We start from the raw sequence: 12727 nt of genomic DNA on the forward strand, positions 1-12727 counted from the left end.
CCTTTCATAGCCATATTTTAAAATGTGTTCATAAGATAGGCTAGATTTTTCCTTGTATATGTGACTGTAATTGTGATACTATGAAACATCTTAACTATTTTACAAGACTTTTGTTTCATACTACAGTGCATGATTCATGATATATATACATTGTAAAGGAAATAGTAAGTGTCAATGTAATTAAGGGACTCCCTTTCCATTTAGTTAAGGCAGGGTTTGTGTGTGATTTGTTCCTCCCTGAAATTCTAGCAACTGGAGGAGTATCTAGTCATTCAATAGCTTGTTAAATGGATAAATGCCTGTAGTACAGCTTTTTTAAAGCTAATATTGATAAAGAAAATAATGCATGTTGTTATGAACTCTTTTGCTGTTTCTTGAGGTAGTTTTCCTTCTTCTAATGTCTTTATGAACCAAAACTTTTAGTGTCTCTTCAGACAAGGGAAGACCTCAGAAAACTCCAACTTCTCCCCTGTCTCCAAGTTCCCAGACATTGTTGCAGTTTGACCTTCCAGGACCTTCCCTGGAAAGGACTAGATCCTTTCCAGCTACAGCAGGATATAAACCTAGTGCAGCTTTCACTGATACCAACCTAGCTTCCAGCCGAACAGCTAAAGAGATGGCTTCTACACCAGGCAAGTAGATCTATGCCTTTGTAGATTTTTTTTTTTGAAAAAGGTATTTAATTTTTTGCCAGAAAATTCCTTTTCTTTCCAAAAAGGAACAGCTTCTTTATGGTGAAGATAGTGGTTTCAATTGAGTCATAGGGAAATGTTATTTCAAGTGAAAATGATTACTTTTTGAAGTATTAAACAAAAACTGTACAGAAAATTAAGTATTGAAGAAAGCATGAAAGATTCAAGTGTTGCCTTTTCTCATCTTCCCAGCATTAAATAGTAATTGAAACTCACCTGAAATTATATCCCATATATATGTACTCCTAAGTGTCTGTGGGTAGGTACAAGTATATATTCATATAGATATATAAATACTATAGAAAAAACTAATAAAATACATTATACTAATAAGTAGCTTACTTTCCTTGCAGAGGAATACAGGATTATTTTTTGGCTTTTGAAATGAAAATAAATTTTAGAAATAAGAGATATTATTTCCTGTGAACTTTTCCATTTGACAATTATTATACCTTTTAGGTTCTAAGCGCTTTTCTCCTGCTGGCCTCCAGCATCGTATGGCAGCAGAACTCAGTTATTTGAACGCCATTGAGGAGTCGGTGCGCCAACTGTCAGATGTAGAAAGAGTTCGAGGCATTTCACTTGCTCAGCAAGAGAGTGTGTCTCTGGCTCAGATCATAACGGTATTTGTGGCTTTTTCTTTGTTTTAAGCTTCTGGGGTTTTTCTTTTTTATGTTATTTAAAATATCCTTAACAATGAATTTTAAAAAATAGACTTTAGCTTGCCAATTAGAAGGAAATAAATGGTCCTTACTTTTGTCTACCATATAACACCTATCAATAATCCTGGGAAAATCCATCATATAGGGTATTAGAAAATTGAAGATACAGTGTTTGACAATAGACCAATACCACAGTCATTCTCTTTGTTTCTTATTTATTTATTTCTCTCCCCTTCCCACCCCAGTTGTCTGCTCTCTGTGTCTATTCACTGTGTGTTCTTCTGTGATGGCTTCTATCCTTATCAGCGGCACCGGGAATCTATGTTTTTTTGTTGTATCATCTTGTTGTGTCAGCTCTCCGTCTGTGCGGCACCATTCTTGGGCAGGCTGCACTTTCTTTCACGCTGGGCGGCTCTCCTTATGGGGCACACTCCTTGTGCGTGGGGCTCTCCTACGCGGGAGACACCCCTGCATGGCAGGGCACTCCTTTCACGCATCAGGACTGTGCATAGGTCAGCTCCACACGGGTCAAGGAGGTTTGAACCGCGTACCTCCCATGTGGTAGGCGGACGCCCTATCTATTGGGCCAAGTCCGCTTCCCTCATTCTCTCTTAAATACTTTGTTTTCCATGGTTTTTCCTTTTAATGATAGTGTGAAAATCTGCTAGTGAAACCTTCTTAGTGTTTTCTTTTTTCATTAATGATGTCAGAGATAATTGAGATTTTCTTATGCTTTATTTGTACCAATTTTAAAAAAGTTTCTGAGATCAGATGTTTGATGAATGCAGGATAATGTGAACTTCTCCTTAGCAAGTAAAGTCCAACAATCTAAAGCAGTGTTCCTCAGTGGGGGTGCTATTGATTTTTCTTTTAGCTGAGGTTTAATTACATACAGTAAAATGCACAGGTTTTAAGTATATGGTTCGATGAGTTTTGACAAATGTGTATAGCAATATAATAACCACTCTAATCAAGATAGAAAACACATCCATCACCCCATAAATTTCACTCAGGCTCTTTTCCAGTCAATGCCCCTTCACAGAGGCAATTGCTATTCTGATTTCTGTCTATTTAGTTTACTTTTTAAATTTTTTTTTAATTACAGAAGTTGTGAGGTTACAAAACAACTATGCCTAATGTGCAGGATTTCCATACATCTCTTCTCCATCAACACCATATATTGTTGTGGAACATTTGTTACAGATTATGAAAGAACATCATCAGTCTATTACCACTAACTATGGTCCAGAGCATACGTTTGGTACATTTTTTCCATACACTATGTATTATTATTGATAATAGTATTGTACATTTATTGTAGAGAATACTCTCATATTTGTACTGTTATACACAGTCTATCTTCTGCCACATGATTCACTGTGTTATACAGTCTCATGCCTTCTACATTCTATCCAAAGTGTACGCTTAGTGTCTCTCACTTTCATCACTAAGTTGTGCAGTCATTGCCCCAGTAAACCTTTAAATGTTTTTGTTTTTCTTGAGTAAATAAGCTACAAGTACAATTTCTTATAGGTCAAGTGTAAGTTTAACTTTATGAGAAAGTGCCAAAGTTTTCCTGTGCTTGTAACATTTACACTTGTACCGGCAGTATATATGTTATAGTTGCTCCATGTCTTGCTATCATTTGGTATTGTCAGAATTTTTTGTTCTCATCATTGCAGTGAATATGAAGTAGTACCTTATGGTAGTTTTAATTTCCATTTGTATTATCAGTGATGATGTTGATCATCTTTTCAGGTATTTATTGATCAATCTTAAATCTTTTGTAAGTGTTCATATTTTTTGCCTATGTCTTAATTTTTAAATTGGGTTATTTGTCTCTTTATTATTGAATTGTAGGAAATTTTTTATCTATCTATCTATCTTTTTTTTTTTTAAAGATTCATTTATTTATTTAATTCCCCCCCTCCCCCGGGTGTCTGTTCTCTGTGTCTGTTTGCTGCGTCTTGTTTCTTTGTCTGCTTCTGCTGTCGTCAGCGGCACGGGAAGTGTGGGCAGCGCCATTCCTGGGCAGGCTGCACTTTCTTTCGCACTGGGCGGCTCTCCTTACGGACGCACTCCTTGCGCGTGGGGCTCCCCTACGCGGGGTATACCCCTGCGTGACATGGCACTTCTTGCGCGCATCAGCACTGCGCATGGGCCAGCTCCACACGGGTCAAGGAGGCCCTGGGTTTGAACCGCTGACCTCCCATGTGGTAGACGGACGCCCTAACCACTGGGCCAAGTCCGTTTCCTCTATCTATCTATCTATCTATGTCTATGCCTGCATGCATCCATCCATCCATCCGTCCATCCTGGGTACAAGTCCTTGAGGAGATCTATGTATTTCATATGTTTTCCCCTAATCCTTGGCTTGCCTTTTCATTTTTTAAACTGTATCCTTTGGAGAGCAGACGTTTTTGATTTTGATAAAGTCTGATTTATAATTTTTTTTTTTTTATGGTAGTGCCTTTTGCTTTCTAAGCAATCTTTGCCTACCCTGAGATATTAAGATACAAATATATCTCTTTTTTTTCCTTCCAGAAGCTTTATAGTCATAGATTTTACACTTAAGTGTGGATCCATCTCAAGATAAATTTGGAGTTTAATGTGAAGAAAGGGTCAAGTTTTTTTCTCTCCCATATGGATATCCAGTTATTCCAGTGCCAATTTCTTAAAAAAACTAAAATTACATTAGCATATAAAAAATAACCATTTATCTGTAAATCTGTTTCTAAACTCTGTTCTTTTCCATTTATCTATTTTTTCTATCCTTATGCCAGTACAATATTGTCATTATTATGGCTTTATAATAATAAGCGTATAAGTCTTCTAACTTTGTTCTTCTTTTTTCAAGACTTTTTTCTTTACTGTTCTGGGTTTTTCCATGTCCATATAAATTTTACTATTGCCAATTTCTACAAAAAAAAAAATCCTGGTGTGATTTCGATTAGAACGTCATTGAATCTGTAGTTGAGTTTGGGGAGAGTAAGTTGGTATCTTAACAATATTGCATCTTCTAGTTCATTAATAAGGTATCTTCTTTTTACTTAGGTCTTTAAAAAAATTTTTCTCTCAGCAGTGTTTAATCATTTTCAATGTGGGTGTCTTATGTATTTTTAAATTAAACTTATTTCTGAAATGTTTCATGTTTTTTTTATCCTATGCTAACTGGTACTGTTTTTTAAATTTAATTTTCCAGTTGTTCCTCCCAGTTTACCTATAGACAGTTCTTTGTGTGGGACTTTCCCATGTTTTTCAGGGAGTTTTAGCATTCCTGCCCACCACAATAGCATAATTGTAGTGCAGTCCAGTCATTGTGACAATAAAAACTCCCCCAAACATTTCTAAATGCTCCTTGGTGGAGGTTGGTGAGAGACTGATACCAACTTGGTTGAGAACCACTGGATTGAAAAAAATGGCTCCCTGGCAATAGAGGGCCATGCTGACCTTGAAATTCCAAATTAGAACTGAGATTTAATGTCATTTTAAGGATGTAATTCTGGGTTTCCAGATTTGGACAGGGCATTATATAACTTTATATATAGCCTAACACCTTTAGAGAACCTACATTTTTTAGCATTATTCCAGAAGAAATGAAAATATTGTGTGGGCTAATGGAAGGAAAAGTGTTCTGGTGAAAGACCTCTTTTTGAACAACATTTATATGAAACCACCTCTTCAGACTCAAAGGAATCATAAAATTACAAAGTATTAGGAGTATCTTTGTTTTTACATGTAAGATATATTTTAATCTCTTCCAAAGACTTGGGTGCTGTAACTTTTGCTTTCTTTTTTTTTTTAAAAGGATTTGTTTTATATCTGCTTCGCCCCCCACCATTGTTTTAGCTCTCTGTCTACTCATTGTATTCTCTCTTGTGTCTGCTTGCCTTCTTTTTAGGAGATACTGGGAACCAAACTTGGTACCTCCCATGTGGGAGGGAGGCATCCAATTCTCTTGAGCCACTACCACTCCCTGCATGTTGTGTCTCTCATTGTGTTTCCTCATTGTGTCTTCTCATTGCATCATATTGTTATGTCATCATGTTGCTTCAGGTTGCCATGTTGCCTCTTTATGTCAGCTTGTTGTCTTACTCGTCTTCTTTAGGAGGCACCGGGAACCAAATCCAGGACCTCCCATGTGGTAGGCGGGTGGCCAGCTGCTTGAGCCACATCTGCTTCCCTGTAGCTTTTGCTTTTTAACCAAAAATTTTGGTATCAGTTCTTAGTATTGTTTGCTTTTGAAATTTTTTGTTACTGCATTGACATATTGTAGATGTTCATTAAATACTTTGATGTATGATAAGTGGCTATTGAATATCCAATTGAGCTGTCTTTCCTTTTAAAGTTTTAATTGGTTGCTTCAAATGATTTGTTTTAAGAAAACAGCATTGTTTTTATCTTCACTGTGTTAAAATAGTTTAGTGTCTTAGAATTAATATTTGAGCATTTCTTTATTTTGAAGGCACAGCAACAACGCCATGAAAGAGACTTGGCCCTTTTGAAACTGAAGGCTGAACAAGAGACTTTAGAGAACAAGAGACAGTTAGAAGAAACACGAAACAAAGCAGCTCAGGTAATGTATTTGTCAACAGATACTGATCCTTTTTGTGTGTTTTTTTTAAAGATTTATTTATTTATTTCTCTCCCCACCCTCTTTGGTGTTGTTTGCACTGCTGTCTGCTCTCTGTGTCTGTTCATTGTGTGCTCTTTTTAGGAGGCACCAGGTACCAAACTGGGACCTCCCATATGGGAGGGAGGTGCCCAATCAATTGCTTGACCCACCTCTGCTCCCTGCTTGTTGTGTCTGTCATTGTGTTTTTCCTTTGGCTCTTTGTTGCATCACCTTGCTGAGTCATCTTGTTGTGTCACCTTGCCATGTCATCCCATCACACCAGCACACTGTCTTGCTCGTCTTCTTTCTGAGGCACGGGGAACCGAATCTGGGACCTCCCATGTTGTAGGTGGGCGCCCAACTGCTTGAGCTACATCCACTTCCCCAGATACTGATTGCTTAAATCTAAAATTTGAATCTTTGAAATCATTTTAGTAATCTTTTAATTATATATGAGTTAAAAAGAGATTAAATAATGTTTTGTGCTTTATACTGTATGGGAAAATTTCATGTCATTTGATTCTTATAGCAACCCCATTAAAAAGTAAAAAAGAGTTATTATCCCCAATTTAAAGAAGTGGGAACTAAAGTTCTTAGTAATTTGTCCTCATTAGCTAGTGAGCAGTGAAGTTAAGACTCAAATCAAGAAATCCTGGGGCAGCGCACTTGGCCCAGTGGTTAGGGCGTTCGCCTACCATATGGGAGGTCCACGGTTCAAACCCCGGGCCTCCTCAACCCATGTGGAGCTGGCCCACACGCAGTGCTGATGTGCACAAGGAGTGCTGTGCCACGCAGGGGTGTCCCCCGCGTAGGGGAGCCCCACGCGCAAGGAGTGTGCCCCGCAAGGAGAGCCGCCCAGTGCGAAAGGAAGTGCAGCCTGCCCAAGAATGGCGCCGTGCACACGGAGAGCTGACACAAGATGACGCAACAAAAAGAAACACAGATTCCTGTGCCGCTGACAACAACAGAAGCGGACAAAGAAGAAGACTCAGCAAATAGACACAGAGAACAGATAACCGGGATGGGGGGGGGAAGGGGAGAGAGAAAAATAAATAAATAAATAAATATTTAAAAAAAAAAAAGAAATCCAGATAGTATTCAAGTGCTTTTTTCACGTGGCATATGATCCATGAGACAGAATTAAAATAAATTTGGGAAGGAGTACTAAAATATTACATAAATTTATCTTTTCACCCCCTTTTGTCTATAGGTCCATGCAGAATCCTTACAGCAGGTTGTTAAATCACAACGGGAAGTAACTGAAGTCCTGCAGGCAGCAACATGTAAAATAGCCGCTCAGCAAACAGACACAGCTCGCCTCACCACAGATGCAGCACGTCAAATCTGTGAGGTAAAAGCCATTGAGAACTTTTTTCTTTTTAGTTCTTTTCAGTCCACTGAATAAATTTGATCTTAGTATAATGAGTTTCTAGTGTCTAGTACATGTATACTTTTAATTAGAAACTCTCAGTAGAGAGTCATATCTATTAAAATAAGAGCACCATTGATGGAAGTGTGTTGAATGTACACCATTCGGTGTAAAGACAGAAAGAAATATGGAAAAGTGTATTAGTCAGTCAAAGGGGTACTGATGCAAAATACCAGAAATTGGTTGGTTTTTATAAAGGGTATTTATTTGGGGTAGGAGCTTACAGGTACCAGGGCATAAAGCATAAGTTATTTGCCTCATCAAAGTCTTTTCACGTGTTGGAGCAAGATGACTGCCGAAAGCTGTGAGGGTCCCAGCTTTCTGGTTCTTGCTTCTCTCTGGGTTCAGTGTTCTTCTCTTCCTGGGGCTTGCTTCTATTTCCTTTGTGAATTTACTTCCTAGAGCTCCAGCTTAAGGCTTCAACATCAAATTCCAACATCAGAACTCCAACATTAAAAACCCTCAACTCTGTCTTTTGCTATGCCTTTTACTAGGGCCCAATCAAAGCTCTAATCATAATTTAATCATGCCCAGGTACAGATCAAATTGCAAACATAATCCAGTATCTATTTTTGGAATTCATAACCATATCAAACTGCTATAAGAAATTTCTCAATTTCTGCTGTCTGGAAAGCTTTTTAAAATAGCAACTTTATTGATGTATAATTCACAAACAATAAAATGCATCCATTTTTAGTACAGTGTGATGAGTTTGACATATACGTCCCTGTAAACACTACCACAATTAAGAAATAGAACATTTCCAGCACCCCAAAAAGTTTCCTTATGCTCCTTTGCAGTCAATTACCAACCCTGTCCTCGGGTAGACATTGATCTGCCTTGTATGAAGATGTTTTATTTTTATCCAGAATAATATTAGTGTCTTTTTTTTTTCTATACCAAAGATAAAACCAGAAAGAGTTTTACTGCTGTCTCCATATAGGATGGAGATATATATGATCCTCTATATAAGATCATAATCTGTAGATAGTTTCAGTTTATTTTAGCAGTCACTTATTTGATTTTTTAAACAAAATTTAATCTGTTTATGAAATGATTCCATTATTTAAAACCTGTGAACCTACTATATGCTCTATACGATAAGGTTGTGTAAATAAGTATAGAATATTTTCTCAAGAAAATTGTAATCAATTTAGTAGACAACATTGACAATTACTTCAAAATCATTTTAAGTCATCAGTGAAAGTAATACTTGAAGGCAGTGATTGAATATATATCAAATGAATGATACTGGCAGCAATTGCAATAGTGGATTAAAAGTAGGAAAATGTATTTCATTTTCCTATTCACGTATAGTTGGTCAGAAAAGACAGAGGAAGTAGCCATTGAATTGATTCTTTTTTTTTTTAAGATTATTTTTTATTTGTTTCTCTCCTTTCTCCCCTCCCCCCGTTGTGCTGCTCTCTGTGTCCATTTGCTGTGTGTGTTCTTCTGCGTCCGCTTACATTCTTGTCAGCGGCACCACGAATCTGTCTCTTTTTATTGTGTCATCTTGTTGCGTCAGAGCTCTCTGTGTGTGCGGCAGAACTACTGGGCAGGCTGTGCTTCTTTCGCGCCGGTAGGCCCTCCTTGTAGGGCATACTCCTTGCACGTGGGGCTCCCCTACACGGGGTACTCCCCTGAATGGCATGGCACTCCTTGCATGCATCAGCACTGCATGTGGGCCAGCTCACCACACGGGTCAGGAGGCCCTGGGTTTGAACCCTAGACCTCTGGTAGGCGGATGCTCTATCAGTTGAGCCAAATCTGCTTCCCTGGTTGATTCTTAAAGAAAGAATTTGGTTTAAATTTGCCTTGTTATGGCTTACTCTATATGACTTGAAGGTTTTCTGCGTAATCTAAGTCATAAATTGTCATAGCTGGGTGAAACCTTAGAAACCATGTATTCCCACTCATCATTTTATAGATGAAGTTGTTGAGACTTAGAGACTGAATAAATGACTTGCCCAGGTCTTTTACCTGATAGTGGCAGAATTTGTTGGCTCTCAATCCAGAGATCTTTCCAAGATACTGCACACCCTTTCAGTTCTGTGAAGTTATCTTTCTACATTTACTTTTGCCTTTGGTGTGTGTGTTTATATTTAGATGGCAGAGTTGACTCGAACCCACATCTCAGATGCCATCACTGCCTCAGGATCCCCCTTAGCAGCACTGTATGACCACCAGCGAAAACATCCCCCAGATTTCTTGAAACAACTGAGGACCAGAGATGAAACAGATAGGTCAATATTCATTCATTCATCAATTATGTAATGAGTATCTGCTCTGTCCTAGTTACTATTCTGGGTATTGGGAATACAGTTATGAGCTAACAGCCTAGTGGGAAGATAGACATGAAATAATTATTCATGAAGTGAATTGAATACACTCATCAACAGAATGCATAGCTATGAGGTATATAACACAGGAATTCAACTAGCCTCAGGGTGGAGGGATGTCAAAGAAGGCTTTCCTGAGGAAGTAAAGTTTATGAGTTCTAATGGATTAGAAGAAATCAGTGATGTAAAGAAGGCAAGGGACAGGCAGATCAATACATGCAAAGGCCCTAAAGTAAGGAGCAGGGCATATTTAAGGAAATTAACACCAGTGAGCTAGAGGTAGAGCAGGAAGGGAAGAATGGTATTTGAGATGATGGCAGAGATCAGACCATGTTAGGGCCTTGCAGCCCTTAAGGATTTTGGAGTAAGTAGGTAAATTGCATTTCAAAATATAAACTCTAAACAAATAAAAGGAATTAGAGGTACTTTTCATGATTAATTCAAGCTGTTGCATTTATAGTACACAGTAATTCTTGTTCAGTTGTTTGTTTAGTTGGCATTTATTAATGAGAAATGCCATGCTCTTTGGGCTATTATAAGGTTTTGTCCCTCCATTTCTACTTGTAAGAAATGTAGTATTAAGTTTTGAAGTAAAATAGTTATATATAATCCTTCTGCCTAAATCCAACAATTTTAATTTTTAGATGTCCACATTCATTGATACTTGTGGTGATTCTGTGTTTATTTCCCTTAGAAAAGCAGATATTCTTTAATGTGTTATACATCTTTTCTATGATTGAATGATTTTCACAAATAATTTGTACCCATTACTTCATAACTACTATTCACTCTAGATTTTATCTGATATTACTGCTAAGCATTATTTAAAAAAGCTTTCTCTTGACTTTGAAGTTCTATTCAGCTTTTATTTTCTTATAGGAAAAGTGAATCTGTTTTACTCTCTCAGAGTAAAGAAGAAACCCTTGATTCAAGGCATCAGAAGTATTCCCTTTCATACGATAGTTATTCTGAATCTTCAAGATACAAGAATCATGATCGAAGGTGAAGAGAGTGGTTTGATTTCTTTATCGCTATACTTCATTAAAGTTTGATAAATGGCTTGACATTGTTTTTCTTTGATTTCTTAATCTTTTTTTTAAATTTTAACTAAATGCAGCAGTATATGTCCTTCAAAGTGCTAGCTTCCCCTATTGTACTAGCTGATTTACAAAACAGTTCATCTATGTAATATAGCTACTGTTTCTTGAGAGCCTACTTTGTACGAGCACTGTATAAGTTGCATTTTCATACATTTAATATTAATAGCAGCCTTCCAAGGTAGGATAGTATTCTCTTCCTTTCATGGGTGAGGGAACTGAGACTCACAAAAATGTTAAGAAATTCATGCAAGGTCACACATGCCATAACTTTTATGGTTGAGCTTTTTGTCTATCTCCAGACCTGTATCTTGGTATTTCCCTTTCCTATCTTATTCCACTTATTCTAACTACAGTTCTCTAAAAGGACCACACAGCTTTTATTTTCTGTGCCATTACATACACACCAAGGAATTGAACCTTTTTTTCTGGCTATGAAGCCCATGTTTATTGCTTGTTTCCTTGCTACCATACATATTTGTTGACATTACTTCATGTACTAATTTTTATCATTAATAAAGAAGATTATTTTGTCAAATATGCACAAACTCCCCATTACTCCTGCCCCCCACCCCTGATAACCTGTACCAGCCTACCAGATTTAGTGTACTTTGCTTTACTGCACTTTGGTGATATTGCGTTTTTTATAAATTGAAGGGTTGTGGCAACCCTGTGCCGAGCAAGTCTGTCAGTGCCATTTTGCCAATAGTATGTGCTCACTTTGTGTCTGTGCCACAGTTTGGTAATTCTCACAGTAATTCAGACTTTTTCATAATTAATATATCTGTTATGGTGATCTGTGGTCTTTAATGTTACTATTGTAATTGTTTTGGGTCATCACAAACCACGCTTACGTAATTGATAAATGTTGTGTATATTCTGACTGCTCCACTGACAGGCTATTCCTCTTCTCTTACCCCCTCTTCATGTCTCCCTTTTCCCTAAGACACAACAGTATTGAATTTAGGCCAGTTAGTGACCTTACAGTGGCCTCTAAGTGTTCAAATGAGAGGAAGAGTCACATGTCTTTCACTTTAAATGGAAAGCTATACATGATTAAGCTTAATGAGTTAGGAATGTTGAAAGCGAGATAGGTCAAAAGCTAGGCCTCTTGCACCAAACATTTAGCTAAATTGTGAATGCAAAGAAAAAGTTCTTGAAGGAAATTAAAAGTGCTACTCTAGTGGACATATGACTGATAAGAAAGCAAAACAGCCTTATTGCTGATGTGGAGAAAGTTTTAGTCATCTGGATAGAAGATCAAACCAACCATAGCATACCCATAAGCCAAACCCTAATCCAGAGCAAAGGTCCTAATTTTCTTCAATTCTTTGAAGGCTGAGAGAGGTGAGGAAGCTGCAGGAGAAAAGTTTGAAGTTAGCAGAGGTTGATTGATGAATTTTAAGAAAAGAAGTAGTCTCCGTAACAAAAAAAGTACAAGGTGAAGCTTCAAGTTATCCAGAAGAGCTAGCTAAGATAATTGAAGGAGGTGACTACACTAAGTAAAAGATTTTCAATGTAGGCAAAACTGCCTTCTACTGGAAAAAGATTCCATCTAAGATTTTCATAGCTAGAAGTCATTGCCTGGCTTCAAAGCTTCAAAGGACAGGTTGACTCTCTTGTTAGGAGCTAATGCAGTTGGTGACTTTAAGTTAAAGCCAATGCTCATTTACTGTTTCAAAAATCCTAGGACTCTTAGGAATTATGCTAAATCTATTCTGCCTGCCTTCTATAAACGGAACAGCAAAGACTGGATGACTGCACATCTGTTTGTAACATGATTTACTGAATAAACCCCCTGTTGAGACCTACTGTTCAGAAGGAAAGATTCTTTTTGAAATATTACTGCTCATTGACAATGCACCAGCTCACCTAAGAGCTCTTATGGAGGTG

The 12727-nt window shown here is 37.5% G+C and overlaps 1 protein-coding gene across 4 annotated transcripts in view; it reads left to right on the forward strand.

Annotated features, from left to right (window-relative positions):
• CEP350 (centrosomal protein 350) overlaps positions 1–12727 on the forward strand; it is a 188895-nt gene that overhangs the window by 72603 nt on the left and 103565 nt on the right. For all 4 annotated transcript variants that reach the window (XM_058274814.2, XM_058274815.2, XM_058274816.2 and 1 more), the window contains 6 exons: positions 424–632; positions 1152–1315; positions 5820–5930; positions 7180–7320; positions 9505–9641; positions 10617–10739. In XM_058274814.2, the coding sequence (XP_058130797.1) occupies positions 424–632; positions 1152–1315; positions 5820–5930; positions 7180–7320; positions 9505–9641; positions 10617–10739 (885 nt within the window). The remainder of the gene's footprint in view (positions 1–423; positions 633–1151; positions 1316–5819; positions 5931–7179; positions 7321–9504; positions 9642–10616; positions 10740–12727) is intronic.

The sequence above is a fragment of the Dasypus novemcinctus genome, chromosome 13, assembly GCF_030445035.2.
Source record: "Dasypus novemcinctus isolate mDasNov1 chromosome 13, mDasNov1.1.hap2, whole genome shotgun sequence".
Taxonomy (NCBI): Eukaryota; Metazoa; Chordata; class Mammalia; order Cingulata; family Dasypodidae; genus Dasypus; species Dasypus novemcinctus.